The 26,734-nt window shown below is 35.0% G+C and overlaps 1 protein-coding gene across 1 annotated transcript in view; it reads left to right on the forward strand.

Moving 5' to 3' along the window:
• Window positions 1-26,734, forward strand: part of LOC149775563 (E3 ubiquitin-protein ligase Bre1-like) — a 95,099-nt gene that overhangs the window by 42,319 nt on the left and 26,046 nt on the right. The window contains exons 10-13 of the mRNA XM_089944196.1: window positions 2,139-2,274; window positions 4,349-4,470; window positions 18,488-18,732; window positions 23,156-23,240. Coding sequence (XP_089800322.1) covers window positions 2,139-2,274; window positions 4,349-4,470; window positions 18,488-18,732; window positions 23,156-23,240 — 588 coding nt within the window. The remainder of the gene's footprint in view (window positions 1-2,138; window positions 2,275-4,348; window positions 4,471-18,487; window positions 18,733-23,155; window positions 23,241-26,734) is intronic.

Genomic DNA, 26,734 nt, shown 5'->3' on the forward strand with positions numbered 1-26,734 from the left:
AATGCAATAAAGGTAGATCACATGAACAAAATATGGAGAACATAATTTAACACTTTGCTGAGATATTTTACAAATAGAAATGATATTTTTGCCATAGTTTTGCACAAGATTCTCCTAAAAAGTACGCTTTGTATACATATAATATTAAAATGAGATCAAGATCCAGTCAGAGTTTTATTTTGTTTCATTGTTGCTTCTTAAAAATGACACTGACACAGCATGTGAGAGGGGATTTAAACTGTAGGTCAGTGTGTACATTTGTATCATAAAATGAAATACAGATGTGTGGATATTGTAAAATTGTCCCATGGTCACCATGTCTTTCTACAGCACTTCAGAAAAGCATGAACAACAGAACTTGTTAGTTGGTCATTGTTAATTTTTTACACAAAAGGCCTTGAAAGACAAATCAAATGTCATAGACACCGCTCCGGTGACCTAGTGGTTAGAACATCCTTCTTGGAAGCAGGAGGTTGTGGGTTCAAACCTCGGTCGAGTCATACCAAAGACTTACAAAAATGGTACTAACAGCTGCCTCGCTTGGTGCTCAGCATTAAGAGGTTAGTGTTAGGACTGGTTGGCCTGGTGTCAGAATAATGTGACTGGGTGGGACATCATGCTACGTGTCTGCAGCATGATGCCCCAGTGCTAGACATTACTATAAACTGCCACACTGTAGACATCATAGTGATATGACTGAAAAATTGTTAAAGCTACGTTAAATATCCAAATCACACACACACAAATGGCGTAAGTTTTTACACAAAAGATCTTGAAAGATGAATCAAATGGCATAATTATTTTTACACAAAATGCCTTGAAAGATGAATCAAGTAGAATAATTTTATGCACAAAAAGCCTTGCAAGATGATCATCTTTATAGCCAGAAGACCTTGAAACAGGATTCAGATGGCATATTATACACAAAAGGCTTTGAAACATGAATCAAATGGCATAATTGTTACATAAAAGGCCTTGAAATGTGAATCAAATGGCATAATCTTTTACACAAAATGCCTTGAAACATGAATCAAATAGCATAGTTTTTTTTAAACAAAAGACCTTGAAATATGAATCAGATGGCATAACTTTCATTATTCTTTGTTGCCTAAAGGCACAGTGTGACACCAAGTTTGAAATCTCATAATCTTCCATATTTACACCAAGTTTTGCAACTACATTGGTGTTGTAAATTAAAAATGTAATTCTGGATCATGTGCTGTCAATATACTATGAAGACCATACTAAAAAATCCAATCACTTGCTGTATTATTGACCATTGTCAAACCTCAGATAGCATTTGAAAGATGTATCACTTTGCTGGATGCATTAGTGGAAGCAACATTGGCAAATGGATGAATCACTTGACTGGCAGCCTAAATGGCAGTAATTTGGTGAGACATATGTATCACTAGGCTGGCAACATCAGTGGCAGCAGCATGGTGAGACATGTGTCTCTAGACTGGCAGCATGTGAAATGTATGTATAACTAGGCTGACAGCATGAGTGGCAGCAGCATGGTGAGACATTATCACTTGCCTGACAGTATCAGTATCATCAGTGGTAGCAGTATGGTGAGACATTATCACTTGCCTGGCAGTATCAGTATCATCAGTGGCAGCAGTGTGATGAGACATTATCATTTGTCTGGCAGTATCAGTATCATCAGTGGCAGCAGCTTGGTAACATGTGAATCAGTTGGTTAGCAGCATCAGTTAAAGGTTTTGTATGCCAGACACAGGGAATATTTGAGATTTCGCAAATTGTGTATGTGGGTTGGATTTATAAATCATTCAAAGGGTCACAGGTGAGAGACATTGTTTCATGGAACACTTATATGTTCCAAGTGGTATATGTTTATTATATCTGTGATGAAGACAATTAAGGACTTGTGCAAATCAGACTGAAGAAAATATTTGTGCATAAACTTCTCACAAAAAGTCATATCTGGTCAAATATGAAAATAGCATATTTTGCCCATAAAACGTTAAATTAATAGTTTAACAGCTTTGTTTTAGTGTGGGATTTTAGACAGTTTGTACTGTCTTGTCGTGTTTGTACTGTCTAGTCGTTCCTAGTCCAGCATGATACTCATAAATAAGATACATTTATATTTTATTGATGCTTTTTTCGAGCAGTGCAGTGAGCTAGAGAACCAGAAGAAACTGCGTACTGAGATGATACAGCTGGAAGATGCATTGGCTCAGGTCCGCAAGGAATATGAGATGTTGCGGATAGAGTTTGAACAAACACTAGCAGCACATGAGCAAACAGGTAGTATTCACCGTGATTGTAAATAAGCAGACAGGTAGTATGCACATTGATTGTAAATAAGCAGATGGGTAATATGTACATTGATTGTAAATAAGCAGACAGGTAATGTGCACATTGATTGTAAATGAGCACACAGGTAATATGAACATTGATTGTAAATAAGCAGACAGGTAGTATGTACAGTGATTGTAAATAAGCAGATGGGTAATATGTACAGTGATTGTAAATAAGCAGACAGGTAGTATGCACATTGATTGTAAATAAGCAGATGGGTAATATGTACATTGATTGTAAATAAGCAGACAGATAATATGCACATTGATTGTAAATAAGCAGACAGGTAGTATGCACAGTGATTGTAAATAAGCAGACAGGTAATATGCACATTGATTGTAAATAAGCAGACAGGTAATGTGCACATTGATTATAAATAAGCAGACAGATAATATGCACAGTGATTGTAAATAAGCAGACAGGTAATATGCACATTGATTGTAAATAAGCAGACAGGTAATATGTACATTGATTGTAATAAGCAGACAGGTAATATGTACATTGATTGTTGATGAGTAGACAGATTGTAAGCACAGTGATTGTAAATGTGGATACAGGTAGTATGAACAATGATTTTAAAGAAGCAGACAGGTAGTATTCACAGTGATTGTAAATAAGCAGATGGGTAATATGTACAGTGATTGTAAATAAGCAGACAGGTAGTATGCACATTGATTGTAAATAAGCAGATGGGTAATATGTACATTGATTGTAAATAAGCAGACAGATAATATGCACATTGATTGTAAATAAGCAGACAGGTAGTATGCACAGTGATTGTAAATAAGCAGACAGGTAATATGCACATTGATTGTAAATAAGCAGACAGGTAATGTGCACATTGATTATAAATAAGCAGACAGATAATATGCACAGTGATTGTAAATAAGCAGACAGGTAATATGCACATTGATTGTAAATAAGCAGACAGGTAATATGTACATTGATTGTAATAAGCAGACAGGTAATATGTACATTGATTGTTGATGAGTAGACAGATTGTAAGCACAGTGATTGTAAATGTGGATACAGGTAGTATGAACAATGATTTTAAAGAAGCAGACAGGTAGTATTCACAGTGATTGTAAATAAGCAGATGGGTAATATGTACAGTGATTGTAAATAAGCAGACAGGTAGTATGCACATTGATTGTAAATAAGCAGATGGGTAATATGTACATTGATTGTAAATAAGCAGACAGATAATATGCACATTGATTGTAAATAAGCAGACAGGTAGTATGCACAGTGATTGTAAATAAGCAGACAGGTAATATGCACAGTGATTGTAAATAAGCAGACAGGTAATGTGCACATTGATTATAAATAAGCAGACGGGTAATATGTACATTGATTGTAAATAAGCAGACAGATAATATGCACATTGATTGTAAATAAGCAGACAGGTAATATGCACAGTGATTGTAAATAAGCAGACAGGTAATGTGCACATTGATTATAAATAAGCAGACGGGTAATATGCACAGTGATTGTAAATAAGCAGACGGGTAATATGCACATTGATTGTAAATAAGCAGACGGGTAATATGCACATTGATTGTAAATAAGCAGACGGGTAATATGCACATTGATTGTAAATAAGCAGACGGGTAATATGCACATTGATTGTAAATAAGCAGACGGGTAATATGCACATTGATTGTAAATAAGCAGACAGGTCGTATGCACAGTGATTATCTGTAAATTAGTCCCATTTTTAAAAAAAAAATTTGCCATGAGCAGTGAACCTTACAGTTTTTAAAACAGTCATCACTGGACCTATTGAGATGAGTTTTGACTGAATTCAGTACAAGTTCTATAAACTGTCAAATCTGCACTTAATTAATAAGCAGACTGAGTGAAATTTAATGTGGTTTAATAAAATTTATTTTGCATCTTGAATATTTTAACGATTTATTTGTGTGGAGTAAAATAACTTATATTGGAGACAAGTACAACAGTGTTAAATATTTTTTCTCACTTTTTAGATTTCAAAACTCCTGCTTGTATATCTCTGTAGGCCCTATTAACCATGAGATGAGAAATTTAATCCAGAGCCTACAGAAACACAATCAGCAACTGAAAGGTGAAGCACAGAGAAACAGGAGACGGCTTAAAGAGGCACAGATGGAAATAAAAAAGGTATTTTTATTCATTTTTATGCTCTCACAATTAAATGAAGTAACTGAAAAACATTGAGATAGGATATCAGGTACAATTTTGTTACTGTAAAGCAACTCATTATAGCATGATTCATTATATATCACATGTATGGTTATGGTACAGTGGTATTTCACTTTAAAGAACCTTAGTATAGCATGGTTCATTGTTTATCACAGGTATGTTATGGTATCATGATTCCTCACTATCAAGCACATCAGTTATAGAATGATCCCTCATATATCAGGTAGAGTCCTGGTACATTGGTTCCTCACTATAAAGTACCAGAGTTTAGCATGGTCCCTTATGTATAATAGGTATGGTTTGGTACAGTGGTTCCCCACTATAAAGTACATGAGTATATCATGGTCTCTTATTTATTACAGCTTTGGTCCTGGTACAATGCTTCCTCGCTATAAAGCTCAGTTTAGCATGGTCCCTTATATCAGAGGTATGGTCCTGGTAAAATGACATCTCACTGTAAAACACATCAATATAGCATGACTCCATATATAATGCAGATATGACCATGGTACATAGTTCTTTGCTAAAGCATCTCAGTAAAGCATGGTCTCATAAATTATGGGTATGATCATGGTACATTGGTTTCTCACTCTAAGTAACTCCGTATATCATTGTCCTTCATATGGCAGAGGTTTGGTCATCATACAATGGTTCCTCACTATATCATGGTATAGTGGTTTCTTGCTATAAAGTACCTTGATATAGCATGGCCCCTTATATATCACAGGTATGGTCTTGGTACATAGTTTCTTGCTATAAAGTACCTGGGTATAGCATGGCCTCTTATATATCAGAGGTATGGTCCTGGTACATAGTTTCTTGCTATAAAGCATCTCAGTATAGAGTGTTCTTATATATCACATGTATGGCCATGGTACAGTGGTATCTCACTTTAAAGTACCTCAGTATAGCATGGTCCATTGTATATCACAGTATGGTATGGTAGCCCCTCATAAAGCATTTCACTATCATGTGTTCTTATATATCACATGTATGGTCATGGTACAGTGGTATTTCACTTTAAAGTATCTCAGTATCAGACATGATTTTTCTCTGTTTTATAGCAGAATTCTGCTTTTCTCCTGACTTTTTTTAAATGGTCAGTTCGGTCCCATTCCGCAACGACCCTTGTAATGTATTCGTTCCATATATTAGTTAGCCCACGACTCTCGTAAAGAGTATTCTGATTGGTCAAAAGTTTAAATTCATCTAATGAATATTCTTGTAAAGGAAACTGATAGCAATGGAAGGAAGAAGCGTGTTTGCAAAAAATAGCATCCCGAGTTGTTGAGAGAGACCATAACATGAGAAGTTTAGATAAATTTTTAAAAAACATATGGAAATGGGAATGGCTGGAGAGAAAAGTCGACAGGAATTTAGTTGGTCAGTTTGTAAGAAAACTGAACTCTAGAGGACTAGAATTTTGCGACCTCTGCTCTACATTAATCGTGGTTGGAAGAGTTAGGAACGGCACTTACAAAAGTGCAGTTAATTACTATAAGAAGAAAGATTTCTTGCATGAAAGAACAGATGTAGCTCTCTTGAAAGGAAAAAGGGTCTCATTGAGAAGGAAAAGAAACAATTGCACATTGAGCAAAAGATGTCAGTGATGACAAAAAGGAATGCTAAAGAAATCTTTGCCAAAGCCACAGAAAGAGCTCGACTAGAATATCAACAGGCTGTGTCCGTTGGAGAGAAAGACCAGTGAATGTATGGGATTATTTGTATATAGTTGATGTACTTGGGTGTTTATTTTACATATTTGTTATGAAAAGAGAGAAGTATAATATATTTGCTGCAAAAATTGACAACTTTTTGTGACTTAATTACGATGTGAACACTGACATGCACATGAAATAATTTAAGTACCAATAGTATTGGAGAACAATTTCATCTGACAATAAATATTGTGAAATTATTCAAGTTGAAACTTTTTGGTAAGTTTGTTAGTTTTTCAAATGATTATTTTGTTATATATTATGATCATAAGTTGCACCCTTTCAAATTTTCAGCTTTTTTTGTGGAATATCAAAATCATGTCTGTAGTATAGCATGGTTCATTGTATATCACAGTATGGTATGGTAGTCCCTCATAAAGTATCTCAGTATAGTGTGTTCTTATATATCACATGTATGGCCATGGTACAGTGGTATCTCACTTTAAAATACCTCATTATAGCATGGTCCATTGTATATCACAGTATGGTATGGTAGTCCCTCATAAAGTATCTCAGTATAGTGTGTTCTTATATATCACATGTATGGTCATGGTACAGTGGTATCTCATTTTAAAGTACCTCATTATAGCATGGTCCATTGTATATCACAGATATGATCATGGTATGGTAGTCCCACATAAAGCATTTCAGTATAGCATGGTTTCTTATTTATAACTATTATGGTCAAGGATCCCCTGTTTGGGGACAGTACTTAGGACAGTACTTATATCAGTATAAGGTGATCTTACTTAAATCAACATTGTACTAAGAGATGCCTACTGTAAATTCATTTATTCACATACTTCAGGAAAATAAGGACGTTTTTGTTTTTGTTTATATTTGTGAATATGACTCAGATGGGAAAGCAAGTCCTATTGTCTTCAAAGTCAGAGTTTTGCTCTTTGGGAGATCCACAAAAACTGGTAAGTGCCACTGTATCTGAGTATGGTATTCTCATTGACCTTATGGTAATTGCCTGTATGATTATTCTCATTGACCTTATGGTAATTACCTGTATGATTATTCTCATTGACCTTATATTAATTGACTATGTGATTATTCTCATTGACCTTATGGTAATTGACTGTGATTATTCTCATTGACCTTATGGTAACTGCCTGTATGATTATTCTCATTGACCTTATGGTAATTGCCTATATGATTATTCTCATTGACCTTATATTAATTGACTATGTGATTATTCTCATTGACCTTATGGTAACTGCCTGTATGATTATTCTCATTGACCTTATGGTAACTGCCTGTATGATTATTCTCATTGACCTTATGGTAATTGACTGTGATTATTCTCATTGACCTTATGGTAACTGCCTGTATGATTATTCTCATTGACCTTATGGTAATTGCCTATATGATTATTCTCATTGACCTTATATTAATTGACTATGTGATTATTCTCATTGACCTTATGGTAATTGACTGTGATTATTCTCATTGACCTTATGGTAACTGCCTATATAATTATTCTCACTGACCTTATGGTAACTGCCTGTATGATTATTCTCATTGACCTTATGGTAATTGACTGTGATTATTCTCATTGACCTTATGGTAACTGCCTGTATGATTATTCTCATTGACCTTATGGTAATTGCCTATATGATTATTCTCATTGACCTTATATTAATTGACTATGTGATTATTCTCATTGACCTTATGGTAATTGACTGTGATTATTCTCATTGACCTTATGGTAACTGCCTATATAATTATTCTCACTGACCTTATGGTAACTGCCTGTATGATTATTCTCATTGACCTTATGGTAATTGACTGTGATTATTCTCATTGACCTTATGGTAACTGCCTGTATGATTATTCTCATTGACCTTATGGTAATTGCCTATATGATTATTCTCATTGACCTTATATTAATTGACTATGTGATTATTCTCATTGACCTTATGGTAATTGACTGTGATTATTCTCATTGACCTTATGGTAACTGCCTGTATGATTATTCTCATTGACCTTATGGTAATTGCCTATATGATTATTCTCATTGACCTTATATTAATTGACTATGTGATTATTCTCATTGACCTTATGGTAACTGCCTGTATAATTATTCTCACTGACCTTATGGTAACTGCCTGTATGATTATTCTCATTGACCTTATGGTAATTGACTATGTGTTTATTCTCATTGACCTTATGGTAATTGACTGTGTGATTATTCTCATTGACCTTATGGTGATTGACTATGTGATTATTCTCATTGACCTTATGGTAATTGACTATGTGATTATTCTCAAAGGTCAATGAGAATAATCACATAGGTCAATTTACCATAAAGGTCCAATGAGAATAAATAAAATTAGTCAATTCACCAATTATGGTCAATGAAGAATAATCACACAGTCAAATTGCAAAATTGGCTCTAGTTTTTTTGTAATCTGCAAGAAATTAATGTTTACATAACGAAATGCATTCCAATAGTAAAAGGTCAACTGTAATAGCCTACCTATAAAAAATCAAGTCATTGACTACATCTTAGATTTCTTCGCCTGTCTCTTGTACAGCTGTTCGGGAGCATCTCGGAGGAGTGTCCAGCAGTAGTCAGCCAGCATTGTAGTGGACCATTTTCCCTGGTATCTTTGTTCCATTGTTGCGATATCTTGATGAAAACGTTCGCCGTGTTCATCACTAATAATACCACAGTTGCTAGGAAAGAAATCCAAATGGGAATGAAGGAAGTGAATCTTTAGAGACATATTGCAGCCAAGTTTCTTATACTTCATCAACATGTCTTCTACTAGTTCCTTATAGTTTTCTGCCCTAACATTTCCGAGGAAGTTTGTAGAAACTAGGCGAAAAGCATTCCATGCTTGTTTCGCGTCACCTTCCAGCAAGTTGTTGAACCGGTCATCTTTGAAAAGCTCTCGAATCTGAGGACCCACAAAAACTCCCTCTTTAATCTTTGCTTCGCTGAGTCGAGGGAATTTTTCATGCAGGTATCGGAATGCTGGCAAAGTCCGGTCAATGGCTTTCACGAAGTTCTTCATCAAACCTAGTTTGATGTGAAGGGGTGGTAGCAAGATTTTCTGAGCCTCAACCAGAGCTGGGTGTTGGATATTCTTCTCTCCAATGGCTACATTCTGCCTGTGAGTCCATTCCTTCCTCATGTAGTGCATTTCCCTTGCTCGGCTATCCCACTCGCATAAGAAACACATGTATTTTGTATATCCTTGCTGCAGTCCCATTAAAAGGGCAACTACCTTCAAATCACCACAGAGGTGCCAGCTGTACTTGTTATACTCAATGGAATTCAGTAGCTGCCTTAAGTTATCGTATGTCTCTTTCATGTGGACAGCATACGCTACTGGAATAAATGGAAGAATGTTTCCATTGTGCAAAAGCACAGCCTTGAGACTCAGTTTCGAAGAGTCCACAAATAGTCTCCATTCTTGTGGGTCATGAGTGATTTTTAAAGCATTCATGAGGCCCTCAATATCGGAACAGAATATCAGATTACTTTCCTTTCTGAAGAAAGGCTCCAATTGCTGGTGGCGCTTTCGATATGCAGTAATTGTGACATCTTCTTCTAGAAGATTCCATTGTTGGAGTCTTGATCCTAGCAATTCTGCCTTGTTCTTTGATAAGTCCAAATCACGAATCAGGTCATTTAGTTCTTCCTGTGTTATTCTGTGTGGGGTTGATGATGCACCACAGTGAAAATCTGGATCACTGCATGCTGATGGACCAGGAGAAGAACAGGTCGACTCACCTTTGTCTTCGTCAGATGAATCAAGAGAATATTCTGCTGGAGGTTCTGGAATAGGAAGTCCCTCACCATGTGGAACTGGTCTCAATGCAGACGGAATGTTTGGGTAGACTATTCTCGACTTCTTTCGCTTCGTTATTCCGCCGGAAAGAGGAGGAACCAAGCAGAAGTAACAGTCATTTAGGTGGTTGCTTGGCTCTCTCCACACCATTGGGACTGCAAACGGCATTGATGACCTTTTGCAATTCAACCACTGTGAAAGCTGTGTTGTACATGTAGCACAGCATATATGCGGAGCCCAAGGCTTGTCTTGGTCACCAACCTTGCATCCGAAGTAAAGATGATATGCCTTCTTCACTTGAGAATTGATACTTTTCTTCTGGTTGGCAAATGTCACTTCCCCACAAATATAGCAAAAATTGTCCGCGGTATTAACACACTTTCGAGGCATTACTGTTCTTTATTGTACGTAAATGGATAAAATAATAAGTTTTATGTAACAGTAGCTTGAACTGTCTCGCACAACGTCTAAAATATTTTAAATGCTGAACCTATCTGATTGGGCTTTATATAGTACACTGCTTACGTCAGCTTCAGCAGCCGCCTGGCATTAGTATAATAGGCCTACACATGTATAGTACACTGCTGACGTCAACTTACTTCAGCAGCCGCATGGCATTAGTATTGCATTGCATCAGAAAATGATGCAATCAACTGTGGATGATGTGAGCATGATGGTATTATGCAATGTTACATCATTATTCCGGATGTTGCTGCAGTCCTACTGGAGAAATTTACACAGTGAAACATAGAAAATGAGGTATATGAATATCTTCAAAACGAGAGCCAATACAAATTTTTCACGGTTATATTCGTGTTCGGCACACCAAAATACTACAGATTAGGGCCTTTTCAAGTCAGTAATGATTTCACTGTTGACCAGTGTAATTGACTATGTGATTATTCTCATTGACCTTATATTAATTTACTATGTGATTATTAGTGTTGTTCCGATTATCGCACATTTATAGTACCAATCAACCACATATTTATAGTACCAACAAACAGTAATTAAATGTTATTTTTTACAAAACTATGAAAATTGACAGCTGTGGAAATGTATTATTTCACAGTATTTATTTCACATCAACTTTGTGTGCATGACATGTATTTGTCTCACATAGACTTTGAATAAATAATATAAATTTGTTTTCACATAGACCTTGTGTGCATATTTATTTGTCTCATATAGACTTTGTGTGCATATGTATTTTTCTCACCCATGAGACAGAGACATCTAGCTGTTTTGCTACCTTTTTGTTATCTCATTCTGGTTGTCTCAGTCAAGGTGTCCATTTGCTAGGATCTACTTTTAAAAAGAAACCCATTTTCTGCTGTGCCTGACCAAGTTGTTATAAGTCAAACAACAACAGATATATAGCAAAAAGAAAATCTCAAAGCAGCTTAAGGTCTCTCCAACTTTGATAACACACCATACAAAACATTTTGAGACACACACACACACACAGAGTGTCATATGAAGTTGATCTGTTTGGTATTATGTTACAAAATAAGAATGTCAAATTTTATCCTATCTATAACTTAGTAAAATTTCAGGTCAGCATCATTAAATGTAGCTAAAGGTATCTAATTAGTTTTAAATACTTCCTTTGAAACAAATTAAGTACTTTCAGCTAGATTTAATTGATGCTGACCTGAAAATATACTGAGTTACAGATAGGATAAGATTTGTGATGCTCTGTTGAACAAACTATAACAGAAAACACTGTTCCAGACACACAGGCAATACACATCACTAATTACAAACATCCAAAATCTCTCAAGAGCATCCACAAAGCTGGCAACAACCAGAAATGTGTTATGTCAGACCTGCATTCTTCACCCTTTTTCAAACACCACCAACCAACCCCAGTTGAATCAAACATTATAAACAAATGAAAATTCCTGTACTTACCAATCACAAGTACATTCATCAGTCCACACAGTCCACAAGACAATTTCCATGTAGCTTATCATTGTACCAATATTAGCAACACTTAATTTCCATGTAGCATATCATTGTACCAGTAGTAGCAACACTTAATTTCCATGTAGTGTATCATAGTACCAGTAATAGCAACACTTAATTTCCATATAGTATATCATTGTACCAGTAATAGCAACACTTAATTTCCATGTATCATATCTTTGTACCAGTAATAGCAACACTTAATTTCATGTAGCGTATCATTGTACCAGTAATAGCAACACTTAATTTCCGTGTAGTATATCATTGTACCAGTAATAGCAACACTTAATTTCCATGTATCATATCATTGTACCTGTAATAGCAACACTTAATTTCCATGTAGTGTATCATTGTACCAGTAATAGCAACACTTAATTTCATGTAGCATATCTTTGTACCAGTAATAGCAATACTTAATTTCCATGTAGTGTATCATTGTACAGTAGTCCCCTCTTATAAGGCCACCCCTATTGAAGCAGGGAAGTGGCCTTATAATGAGGGTGGCCTTTCTAGAAGGGGATGACAATGCAAATAGTAAATATATATGAAGAAAGTCACAAGTACATTTAATTCTAAAACATTTAATATTTTCATTAAAAAATCACATGCATGTTGTGAAATAAACTGTTCATCATTTTCAAAAGAATGTTATGAATAATTATTGATATAGTTTTAAAACTGTCTTTATAATTATGTTACAGATCACATCATCTGTCACTTTGTTGGTAACAGTCTAAAAAACAAACCAGTCTCGTCACAATTAAAAATATCCTTGCTGTCATATCCCCTGCATATATCGTTTAGTCTTTTGTTCCAATCTTCGACAATTTCATTATTAACATCAGCTGATTCTCTACTAAGGACAGAACACTTAATATTGTGTCGCACTTGAAATATGTGCAACCATCCGTTACTTGCGGTAAAGTCGTCATATCCCAATTCAACTGACAAAATTGTTGCTTTTTCTTGTCATTCAAATCAGGATACAAACATCTCCTGGCTCAAACAATCTTCTTTTCTCTATCCATTTCACCTTCCCACTTCTGCAGAATTGTTTCCTTATCTTTCACGATATTGTTTATCTGAGTCTTTCCGACATTAGTTTTCTGCAAGGATCCTCGACCCCTCCCTTCTCGGTCAGTTGAATTACTTTCACTTTCTCTTTTAAACTGAGAATTTTTCTATTCCTCGATGACATGTTGCTCTTTTTGCAGTAAGTTATTCATGTATGTTGCCAACTGCAATACTGATAAAAACAATTTTTTATGCATAAAAACAAATTGCTGTGTGTTTATAAAGGAAGTGATATTGTCACGTGATTCGTTAGTGGCAGTCTGGTACCCTATTGTTTTTATACATGCTTTTACACTAAGTGAGAGAAGCCAAAACGGCTTCGATATGTACCATTAAAATCATGCAGATTTGACCTCGTGGCCGTTAGGATTTGTAATTTTGACAATTATTGTCAGTAGTAATGGCCACTAATTATTAAAGTGAACAAGCTCAGCATCTTACTAAAAGAAGCCATGAAGGCTATCAGACTATTTTCCTGCTGACTTGTGTATTGTACATTGATGCTGCCACTTCTCAGCTGTTACTACTGTTAAATAATTGTAATCTTAACAATTATCAGAGTGACCAAACCAGACATCTTATGATAACACAGCAGTAAGGCCAATTGGATTACGTGTACTTACCCTTTTGTATGGATCAAAATTTGACTCTTTCTCGGCTTTATGGAATAAATGTGGCTTCTCGTGATGCATAAACGATATAATATTAACGTTAGTGGTACATGTACTTTAGTCAACACTTCTTTCAGTAACGAAAACCTGACATCGGGAAACAGAAATCGGATTACTTAACACATGTTATGAATAAAATACTGGTTCTGGATACATATTAAAATAAAATGTGGCCGCTTGTGAGGGGTAAATTTTATATTGTTGCACTAATATGCTGGTTGCTGGTTGTGTTAGCCGGGTGGCCTTTGGTGAGGGGTACTTTTGAACACAAACTCGTCATTGCCAAGGCTGTAAGGAGAGGGTGGCTGCTGGTCAGGGGGTCTTTCAAGAGGGGGACTACTGTACCAGTAATAACAACACTTAATTTCCATGTAGTATATCATTGTATCATTAATAGCAACACTTACTTTCCATGTTGTGTATCATTGTACCAGTAATAGCAACACTTAATTTCCATGTAGCATATCATTGTATCATTAATAGCAATACTTAATTTCCATGTAGTGTATCATTGTACCAGTAATAGCAACACTTAATTTCCATGTAGCATATCATTGTATCATTAATAGCAACACTTAATTTCCATGTATCATATCATTGTACCAGTAATAGCAACACTTAATTTCCATGTAGTATATCTTTGTACCAGTAATAGCAACACGTAATTTCCATGTAGTATATCATTGTATCCTTAATAGCAGTACTTAATTTCCATGTAGCATATCATTGTGTCATTAACAGCAACACTAACCATATTCCCAGGACCGAAAATATAGATTTCCAAGAATATCATTTTATTAGAAATCTCCTCAGTCATTACAAACTTCATTACGGCTGTGTACTTTTTCATACCATTGTCTATCATATAATTTTTTCAAAAATTAGAAAGTTTAAAGTAATCCATATAAAAGATATTAATTTCTATTGTTATTTTCATATGACATCCATCATTTAACTGTTATATAACAACAATAATATCAAATTATTTTATGTTTTTATTTTCTCATGCACAGAACTTTGGTACTTAAAGTTGACTGGTCACCCCATTGCCTCATTAACATATTTATGTTAATGTACGTTTACAAAAATAAAAGCACATGGCTTGAGATGATCTTGATGTAATACTTGCAACACATAACAATTACAGCTTGGTTATTTTCTTTATATTTTTGTTTCTTTTCTAAGAGCAGCATATAGCTACATTCTATTCAGAGAATTATTCACATTTTCATAAAAGAGTGCAAAATCTCACAACCTTTATACAAAGTTAGAGGCAATAATAGTACATGATGACTATTGTGTTTGGAATCTGCTAACTCTATTGGAAAAGTTCAGGGTTATTTTAATTTAAATGGAACAAATTTGGTGAACTTGGCAGAGGCTCATGGGGAGACAAATAGTGTAACTCCTTGACTGATTTCTTTCTCTCGATGCAAACCCCAACATAGATCCTCTTAGTCTCTTGTAATCTGTGTCCATAGCGTGGACATCAGAAATGCTGCCATAATTCACAAGTTGTATGATTTTGTGCACTTGGAGAGCAGTGATGTGCAAGATCTCCTGCAAATTAGTTTTAAGTTGTGCATTTTAAAATATACATAGCGCAGTATTTCTCTTTAGCTTTTTACCTTTAAAGTGTTTGTCGTGCTACTGGTAGAGGTATCCTAACACTTGTTGGACATTTGTCTCATTTCAAGCAGGCAACTTTTAACACTTCGGAGTTCTTTAGTTTGACATGAATGGTTGTTAAACTAAATTTGACTGGTCCATTGGGCCCTTGACCAAGCATTCTATCATAGTTTAAACCTTGCATCAAAGAAAGCTTTAGACATGCTTGTTTAAATTATGGGCTATCTAGAACACCAAAATGGCTGTTTCCAAATCTAGTTCATCTTCGTAAATAAGGACTGATGATAGTGACAATGATAGTGATTTTTAAAGTTATGAACTATATCAGATTTGTGTAGCTGGGAAAATGTTAGCAAAGATACTATTGAGGGTTTCTAACATGAAAATGATGTATAGTAAGATTTGGTTAATGTGTGGATGGATAAAAACATATGGCATGCATGTAAACCCACCTATTCAGTGGTATTTTAAAACTAAGTGTAAAAAAGGCAGAATACCTAGCCAAATTAAATGCAAACAGTGTAAAAGCAAATTGCAATTTTCATTTTTTTCTCAATTTAGCCCTGCAAAATCTTGTGCTATAAAACTACATAGCCCCCTAAAGTTTAAGATAATTGACTAAATAATCTGAAATTAAATGAAAAAATAGATATTTATTTGATCCAGTTATCTCAGATGAAAGAAGGACACTGACATTGATGGACATAAAACCTTAATATATCAAAACAGAACAGATAAATAAATGTGGCAAAATAGTTAGCAAAGCACTGATTTAAGAAAATGAAATTTTGGCAGAACTTATCTAATTTTGGAGCAGAAACATCCAAAAGATATATGTATGAGCTGTGGAAAATTGTACATAACAGACATGAAAAACAGTTTCCCAACCTGTTCAAGATGGCTGAGCAAGCTATGTATATGCCCCTTGCAACAGCAGATATTAGCACAGAACTATATTCATACACAGATATGGCACAGGTTCAGCTTAGAAACGAATAATACTGATACAACTTAAGATGTCATTTTTAAGATTTTGATTTCAACAGAGCTGTAACAGGGTGGAGCAGGAAGGAGAGATGGTTTTTGAAGTGTTAGGTAAATATTGAACTATAGATGTTTCCTCCTCCCCCTCCTTTTTTTCTGCTTCCCCTTTATTTTCGTGACAAGGTGGGAGCTCCTCCATTAGTTAAAATCCTGGCAGCATCTCTGATGGGCCCCGAGTGTCCGAGTGGTCTAAAGCTCTCACCATTACAGATCACTGCCATCCCACCTCTGTCTGCATGGGTTTGAGTCTCTGGCTCGGCCAATGTGGGTATGTGGGAAAACTTGCTGGTAGCTTCTGATGGGTCGGCGATTCTTTCCGGAGTTTTCCCGGGTTCTTCCTCCACCATTTATACTGGCTGCCATGTATAGCCTATCTTGTGCTGAAAAATGGCATTAAACCCTATAACAAGAACAACAGCATCTCAGATATATTAGTCTCACACAGACAATGTGCGCTTAATATATATTTGTCTCATGTAGACCTTGTGTGCACAATGTATGTTCATGGCTTGAACTAAGAAAGAAGAGTCACCATGCCTTGTAATATATTGTAGACAGATTTGTTTCCAATCTTAAAAAGTTTTGCAAATCATTTATTATTATTGCCATATTTTGAAATTAGTTTTTCAGTGCTCTACGGTGCAGTGTAGTGTGTACATGTCTAACATTTATGTCCAGTACCTTTAGGTTTCTTAAGTAAAGGTATCAAACAAATGTATGACAAGTCAAACTCTTTTGGAAACATGGGTGGATTTCAAACTGTCCCACAGATTTTCAACAAACTTAACAGCAAGCATCTTGGTTATCAGATTTGCACAGATCATGCCAATTCATCATCAAAGATTGCCCCACCCCCCACCCCCCGTGCTTAAAATGAAAAATCTTGTAAACATCTTCTTAAGTGCCTCATACCAGAAGTTGACCATATTTGTTGGAAAGCATTCAGGCCTGAAGGTCTTTTAAAAATTTGATGGAAAGCATTCAGGCCTGAAGGTCTTTTAAATATTTGATGGAAAGCATTCAGACCTGAAGATCTTATAAATATTTAATGGAAAGCGTTAAGGCCTAAAGGTCTTTTAAATATTTGATGGTCTTTTAAATTAGTACTGATGGAAAGCATTCAGGCCTGAAGGTCTTTTAATTTAGTACCAATGGAAAGCATTCAGACCTGAAGGTTGTTTAAATTAGTACTGATTTAAAGCATTAAGGCCTGAAGGTCTTTTAAATTAGTACCATTGGAAAGCATTCAGGCCTGAAGGTCTTTTAAATTAGTACCCTTGGAAAGCATTCAGACTTGAAGGTCTTTTAAATTAGTACTGATGGCAAGCATTCAGGCCTGAAGTCTTTTAAATTAGTACTGATGGAAAGTGTTCAGGCCTGAAGGTCTTTTAAATTAGTACCAATGGAAAGCATTCAGGCCTGAAGGTCTTTTAAATTAGTACCGATGGAAAGCATTCAGGCCTGAAGGTCTTTTAAATTAGTACCGATGATGCTGATCTGCTTTCGAATGGCTGCTGTAACCAAAATTAGTTTATTTTAAAAATAAACTTTACAACTTCTCGAAAATTGTTCAAGAGAATTTGACAAAATCGACAGAAAACATCTGAAGGCATGTCTGATTTATACAGATGATATCACTCAAATACGGTTACCATTACTGGAAATAGAAGAATGTTTCCACAACTTTATCAACGAAAAAAAAAATTGACCAATTTTTTTAGAAGGCACCCTGGCATAAAGGCATTTCATTGTTTGACATATGATACTAATGTGCCGTCAAAAAACAGATGAAGAGAATAAAAATAATAGAAACATTTAAACATTTTATTTCATTACATCATTGGAAGAAGTTTATAGAGAAAGCATTCTGTTAACAGATTTCATGGCCAGATGGGCTATTAGGCATATTGTAGTCAGGTGGGTGATCTCAGTCTCTTGTTTCAAGACTGAAATACCAATAATTTCCAATAAAAAGTAGACATATACAGATTTTGAAATTCAAAGGTTAAGTTATCACCCATTTCTCTGCACATTACATTCGAGTACCATCTTGTTTCCTGTACAGCTGAAGCAGGAGGAATGTTCAGAAATGAAAGAAGCTGGTAGTGGAGAACCTGTAGCTTCTGTACAACCTGCCTTCACTCCAGCATCCCAGACTGCTGGGATATCCACAGCTGCTTCCACCCCAAAATCAGAGGCACAGGAATCAACAATTACTCTCAGGGATGATGAAAAAGATGAGATAGACTTAGCCAGAGAGAAAGGGAAGTCTGACCAGGATATTATCAAAGATCTGAAAGCTCAGCTTAAGTAAGTCATTAGAGGTGTGTGTGTGTGTGTGTGATTTGGATTTTTAACGTAGCTTTAACAATTTTTCAGTCATATCGCTATGATGTCTGCAGTGTGGCAGTTTATAGTGATGTCTGGCACTGGGGCATCATGCTGCAGACATGTAGCATGATGTCCCACCCAGTCACATTATCCTGACACCAGGCCAACCAGTCCTAACACTAACCTCTTAATACTGAGCACCAAGCGAGGCAGCTGTTAGTACCATTTTTGTAAGTCTTTGGTATGACTCGGCCAGGAATCGAACCCACGACCTCCCACATCTGAGGCAGATGCTCTAACCACTAGGCCACCAGAGCAGTGATCATAATTAGATGCAACAGTTTTATAAAGGATACTGAGGAGACATGGCATATGTTTTCTTCATAGGCCGTTGTCCATTGTGTTGTGGAAAACTTGTAGAAAATGTATGCGTATATATTGTATCTCCTTTTTTGGATCACAACAAAGGGCAATTTGGGCACAATAGTTGCCTTTGCCCATGAAGTTTTGCATCAGTATCCCAGAAAAGTTATGTTAACTTTGTCTTGCCAGAGATTGGTCTCCTCTTCCCAACTGTGTTTCACTGTTGAAGTTCAGCCGAGAATAATTGAAGGAAGATAATATTTATAATTGTAAATAATAAAAACATACTGTGGTATAGGCTTTGTACAAATGTAATTGCTATTGGTACAATTATATATATATATATATATATATATATATATATATATATATATATATATATATATATATATATATATATATATATATATCTGATGTTATGGTTTTGCTGCCATTGCTTATGGGCATGAAACTCCACAAGCTACCTTATTTTATTTTTTGTTTTCATTGAGATAGGAAAAGATGAAAATAGAGACAAGGCCACTCATTGAATACACTTGAGAAATGCCCAATATCACATTAGATATCACATAGAAACCTGATTTTTGCTGTAACACAGTTATCTAACATTGATTTTTTTTTCAGTTTTGACAAATTATCTTTTTTGTCCATGTAACATAAAACCAGTTATCAATTTGTTGGATAACTTAACGTTCATCTTGCCTTTCCTTAAGTGGATAGAATACACAGAGAGTGCAGTCAGATGTATAGAGTTTATAAGAAAGAAAGTCCAGTGTTAGCCCTTTTCTTTTACATATATAGACTTTATAAAGAGAGAAAGTGCAGCGTGAGTTCTTTTCTTTTGCATAGTTATAAACTTTATAAAGAGAGAAATTCCAGCGTGAGCCCTTTTCATTTACATATATATATGGACTTTATAAAGAAAGTCCGGTGTGAGCCCTTGTGCTTTACATATATATACAGTTTATAAAGAGAAAAAGTCCAGTGTGAGCCCTTTTACTTTTCATATATATAGACTTCATAAAGAGAGAAAGTCCAGCATGAGCCCTTTTACTTTACATGTATATAGACTTTATAAAGAGAGAAAGTCTAGCGTGAGCCCTTTTACTTTACATATATATAGACTTAATAAAGAAAGTCCAGTGTAAGCCCTTTTACTTTACATATATATATAGACTTAATAAAGAGAGAAAGTTCAGTGTGAGCCCTTTTACTTTACATATATAGAGACTTTATAAAGAGAGAAAATCTAGCATGAGCACTACATTTGTTTGACTCTTTTTGGCCTAATGACAAGATCTGACAGCTTCCTCACTGACCTGGGAGACATTCCATTTACCCTTCATGGTGATGTTTGACATGTACTGCATATCCCTGATGATGAAATTTGAGAGCCAAGAAACATTATATCCAAATTCTTTGTGTATTTTTCAAAATGATTTATGTTCTTGTCAAAGTCAAAGATGTTGGACATGTAGTAAACAGTTTATACTGGTATGATTACTGTTAATACTCGTGTAATGGTAATACAATTTTGAACAACATAATCTAATTTTGAGAAAAAAAATGATAAACCAGTATGTTTTTACATATGATGAAAATATCAACATACATTAACATGTGTCAGCCAGTGAAACATAAATCGCTTTTATTTGAAAGCTTATTTGTTGAATAACTTAATGATTTACTCCAGGCTGAACTCATTTAGTCAGCATAGTTGGTATAGAATGATAGCTAAAGGATATTTCTAAATTATTCAGACAAAAAAGTAAAAAGCAAAAACATTTCTTTTTATGCTTTAATTACATTGAACAAGCAACCCATGATTCTAAAGTACTGATTATGAATGAGGTGTGATTATCACACCTTTGTTACCTGACATCAGAGATGCTCCGAGGGCATGTGATTGCATGATACACGCAAAATTTGTGCGAATTGCACACTTGTAAAATAGTAATGCATAAGAATTCCATAAATTAATTTAAAGTCACACATATGAAAATGTACTCTCTGCAGCATGCAACTTTATTCAGCCATTCGCCCTTAAAGTATTTGTACAAGGGGTAATTTATTGTAGTGCTTGTTGTGACATGTATTTTTCTGTAACTGTTTACAAATCTTGGCTTGACATGCATGGTTGTTAAACTAAATTTGATTGTCACATTGGGTCCATAACAAGCATTGTGTCAAAGTTTGAACCTTGCATAAACAAAGTTTTACATGTGCATGTTTATAATATGGGCTGTCTAGAAGACCCAAAATGGTGGATTCACAGCATTGTTCATCTATAGATGATGATTTAGTTCAGCAAATGCTGCCTGATCATAGTAATGAAGGCATTTTATTTTTAAAGTCAGGAAGTATATCATATTATAGGAGCTTGGAAAGTGTTAATGGAGATATGAGTGAGTGATTTGGAACCAAAATAATGACGTTAGTTTTGAATCCGATCTACATGCTGGACAGACCAGAACAGATGGCATGCCAATCAAGCCCTCATTTTCAGCAGTATTTTGAAATGTAGAAAAGGCAGACAAACCTGCCAGATTAATATACAGACAGTTGAGAAGCAGAGTGCACCTTTTTTTGATGAACAGATTAATGCATATAAAACTCGAGGCAACATCTTTTAAAGATTTTGATTTCAATAGGGGTCTTACAGAGTGGATGAGGAAGAAAGAGAGATGGATATTTAAGAGTTATGTAAATATTGAACAATGGCCATTTCTTCCTCCCCCTCATTTTTGTTCTACTCCCCCCTTATTTTTGTGACAAGGGGGAAAATGCCCCCTCATGATAAAATCCTCGAAGCATCTCTCTGGCATCTTTGTTAGGCCCTTTTTTATTTACTGATTATGAATGATGTGCGACATCACACTTTTGTTACACAGCACCTTTGTTATTTAAATGACTGCCATTGTTAGGTAATAACATGTCAGGTAATAACAATTATAATTAACCCAATTTTCTTAGGCAGTCAACACAAATCAAATTCTATAAAATAAATTAATTATAGCATGTTTCATGATTCATGGCATAGGGAAATATTTTTTGTTTGATACACCTCTCACGATCCATGGTACAGGGAAACATTTCTGGTTTGATACATGTTTTATGCTCACTCCTTGTACTACCTTAAATATGTATCAGGAAATGTTTACAGGAATCCTGAATGAGAATATCAATAGACATCATATATGATTAATTGTATCTGTAAGTAATGATTCTAATTAGTTAATGTATTGTCACAAAGAAAGTGATGAAAGAAAAGATTTGTTGAAGTTGTAATCAAAATAAATTAATGTTTTATGTACATCCATACAGTTTCATCAGTTTAGATTATTTTGGTGCAAAAATATGCAAATGAATATACAATATATTTGTTGGTAAAATTGAGATCTAATTTTAAAATTTTGTTTTAGCTTACTTGGCAGTAAGACCAAGTGAGCTTATGGTATGTCCCTGCATCTGGCATTTGTTGCCCATTACATCATTCGTAGTCCGTCAACAATGCTGTTTTTCATTTCTCAGAAACCACATGTGAAACTTGGTAGGAATGTTTCTTAGGACATATTCTACTCAGATTATGTTAATGGTGGCTCCCCTACCTGCGGTGTGGCTCCCTTAGCAGCATTGTGGTTCCCCTAGCAGAAGTTTGCTTCAGTAGCAGTTAGATCAAAAATCTATACTTATTTCCCATACCTAAGGCTATTGTACAAATTTGTATTAAAAAAATAACAGAATGATGTTCCTCCAAAACTGCTTTACCATATGAGACCAAATAAATGTCCTAGCCTGAACAATCGTCACATTCCTAAAAATATGCCAATCCACCATTTAGTCAAGCTAAATTGCTCAAAGGAGAAACACGATTAAACTTTAGGTCAGATACCACCAGTTTTTTATTGAAATAGCTAAAAATTATCCCGACATGGGTGTTTTTCAATCAAGACATTTTTTTTGTTATTACCACGTTTGTCTTTTTGACAAGTGTGTGCCAAATAAGCAATATCAGGTCCACTTGGGCCTCTTCTTTCAGGAAGTCTCAGGATAGTCAAAAGGAGTTGAAGCTTTTACTGGATATGTACAAGAGTGCCCCCAAAGAACAAAGGGACAAAGTTCAGGTAGGAACAATTTTTAATATTATATTTTTATTTATGACTGAATTTTGTGAAGTCCATGGCAGTGTGAAAGCACATGATATTGTCCATGTTGTGAAGTCCATGTACAGTGCAACCCGTGCTATAATGCGAATTCGGATATAACGCGGTTGTTGCGTGGCTCCCGAAATGTTGTATATTCATTCACACATGAAAAAATATTTTTGTTCAAAGTACATGATATAGTGTATAAAAAATGTATTATCATTATGGGGAAGAGATCACGTATGAATTTGAATTTAATATGATCGTGGCATGGTTCCTGAAATTTTAAATACATGTATGTCCATTTTTCTCATACCGGGAAAGAATATTTTTTTTAAGTATGAGAAATAATGTGTTAAACGTTTATTATCATTTTGGGGAAGCATACGCGTATGAATTTTAATAAAATATCATCGTGGCATAGGTTCTGAAATTTAACAATATCACCAGGTTAATGAAGTGTTATGCCACAGTTCAATAAACATCAAAAAACAAAAGCCGCCAACACGTTAGCTGGGCTTGACGGTGTTATTAGATGCAATCAGTTGACCAAGTAAATAATGTCCTCTTTATTAGCTGGAAATTAAAAGGGTATGAAATTGTACATGCATTCAACTTTAAAAAATGTATAAAAGTGACTCGTGACCATTGCAGATCTACTGCACCTAGTTCTCAGGTTTTACATATGTATGGGGTTTGCTTATGAACTCATTATTAATTTTCTTTTTTTTTAAAATTATTTTACCATTATGGAAAAGCAAGTCCACAAACACAATTCGTTCTCTGCACTTTGCACAAAAAAAATGTATTATCATTCTGGGGAAGAGATTGTGTATGAATTTGAATATAATACAATATATAATATGATCGTGGCGTGGTTCTTGAGATTTTAAATACATGTATGTGCATTTTTCTCGTACCCAGAAAAATACTTTTTGTAAAGTACGAGAAATAGTGTGTAAAATGTTTATTATCATTTTGGGGAAGAGTTCGCATTTGAATTTGATTCTAATACGACCGTGGCTTGGCTTCTGAAATTTAACAATTTCACCGGGTTCTTGAAGTGTTATGCCAAAATAAACGTTATCGGAAATGTTACTTATTACTGATCCATGAGTAAAGCCAGTAAATTGTCTTTGTGATTGTCTTCAATTAATTCTGTATCCAATCGTTGCTCAAATAATAGCTGACATGTGATTCTTCTTTAACTGCATACACAACCAAGCAGCAGACAATGTGGTAGTTGATAAAAGATTCTCACAATTTAATAAACATCAAAAAACAAAAGCCGCCAACATGTTTGCTGGGCTTGGCGGTGTTATTAGATGCAATCAGTTGACCAATAAATAACGTCTTCTTTATTAGCTGAAAACTGAAAGGGTATGAAATTATACATGCGTTCAGCTGAAATTTTTTTTATAAAAGTGACTCGTGACCATTGCAAGCCTACTCCACTTAGTTCTCTGTTTTTACATGGGTATGGTGTTTGTTTATGAACTCGTTATTAATTTCCTATTTTTTTATAAAAATATTTTACCGTTATGGAAAAGCAAGTTTACAAATGCTAGTCATTCTCTGCACTTTGCACAATGATTAGTGTAGTGGTTTTCACACGTTTTTTTTTTGATATTCACAAAATCTGAAGTAAAAGTTACATGCATGCTGAAAGCATGTGTTGATTGTTAATTATTCTTGCTGTAGTCGTTCAAACGAATAGGCGTTCAAGCGTTAATTATTAGAAATTTGCAATGGATAAATGTACACGGAAACGCATATGAGAAAATTTTTGGCAATATGAAATGTGTACAGACACTGTTTATAGACACTGGAACGTAATGAACTGTACACCTGCTTCGTCTTTCTTAACCTAATTTTGCTGTTAAATTTTCACATTGAATTCAGACATATAATGATGTGTGACAAAGTAATTCAATAGTTTAAATTTGTATGCAATTTTTGCAATTCAGTTACATATAATATGGATTAATTGCAAGCCCCGACGGTATATCAGACAGCAAGTAAATGGTGTTGATACTCTGTTCATGCTGCATATTAGACATTGAATTCAGATAAAATGATCTGGGGAAAATTTTTTTGAATATTATAAATCTGTGCAATTTGGAATTACATGCATTATAGATGAACTGCATGCCACGATGGCACGAAAATAAATGGTGTTGATACCCTATTCATCATATACATTAGACATGAATATATGTATATGTACCAATGAGTTGTTCTCTGAAAAAAGTAATATACTGTAAAACCCCGCATTAACGCGACCCCGATATTAATGCGATCCAATTTCTTGGACCCCATTTATCGCGTTATAATGGGGTTCCAATGTAAGTGCAAAAGTTTTATATAGTATTCATTTTATGAAGTCCATGTAATTGCAAAAGCTGGATTTGATGTTCATTTTGTGAAGTATGTGTAGGTGCAAAAGCAGAAGATAGTGTTCACTGCCACAACATTTACCACATATCATCAATAATTTTGTTAAGATTTCAGTAGTTGTTTTTCATTTTTGTAGACTTGGTATATAGGTTGATCTTCTTGTTAACTATTTTTGTCTGAGACTCCATTTGTGTATGCTGTGATCTTCAACTCATTGTCTGAGACTCCATTTGTGTATACTGTGATCTTCAACTCGTCTGAGACTCCATTTTTGTAGATTATGATCTTTAACTCAGTGTGTTTGAGACTCCATTTTTGTTGACTATTATCTATAAGTCATTGTGTTTGACACTCCATTTTTGTGGTCTATGATCTTTAACTCATTATGTCTGAGACTCCATCTTTGTAGACTGTGTTTTTTAACTCATTATGTCTGAGACTCCATTCTCATAGACTATGATCTTTAACTCGTTCTGTTCGAGATTCCATTTTTGTAGACTTGGTATGTAGGCTGTGATCTTGTTTAAGTTGTTGTGTCTAAGATTTTTGTTGACTCAATATGTAATATGATCTGAGAAATAAGAATTGAATGCAGTTGGATATCTGAGAATTGCTAAACTCTGTAATAAATTCTTTTGTGGATTGTTTTTTGTTGGGATTTTTAATGTCTATAAAACATGGAAATTTTAGTATACATGAAATTGCCATCATAGGAATGATTTCATGCAGGAGGCATACATGTACCAGCTAGGTAATTTCAAAAGAATATGGATGGAGGGATGCATGGATTTGAATGGGTACACACAGCTGAGATGAGGATGGAGGTATGCATGGATTTGAATGGGCACACACAGCTGAGATGAGGATGGAGGTATGCATGGATTTGAATGGGTACAAACAACTTAGATATGGATAGAAGGATGCATGGATTTGAATGGGTGCACACAACTGACTGAAATATGGATGGAGGGATGCATGGATTTGAATTGGTACACAAAACTGAGATATGGATGGAGGGATGCATAGATTTAAATGGGTACAAACAACTGAGGTATGGATGGAGGGATGCATGGATT

Source organism: Sinohyriopsis cumingii, chromosome 19, assembly GCF_028554795.1.
Source record: "Sinohyriopsis cumingii isolate HCF-2022 chromosome 19, ASM2855479v2, whole genome shotgun sequence".
Lineage (NCBI taxonomy): Eukaryota > Metazoa > Mollusca > Bivalvia > Unionida > Unionidae > Sinohyriopsis > Sinohyriopsis cumingii.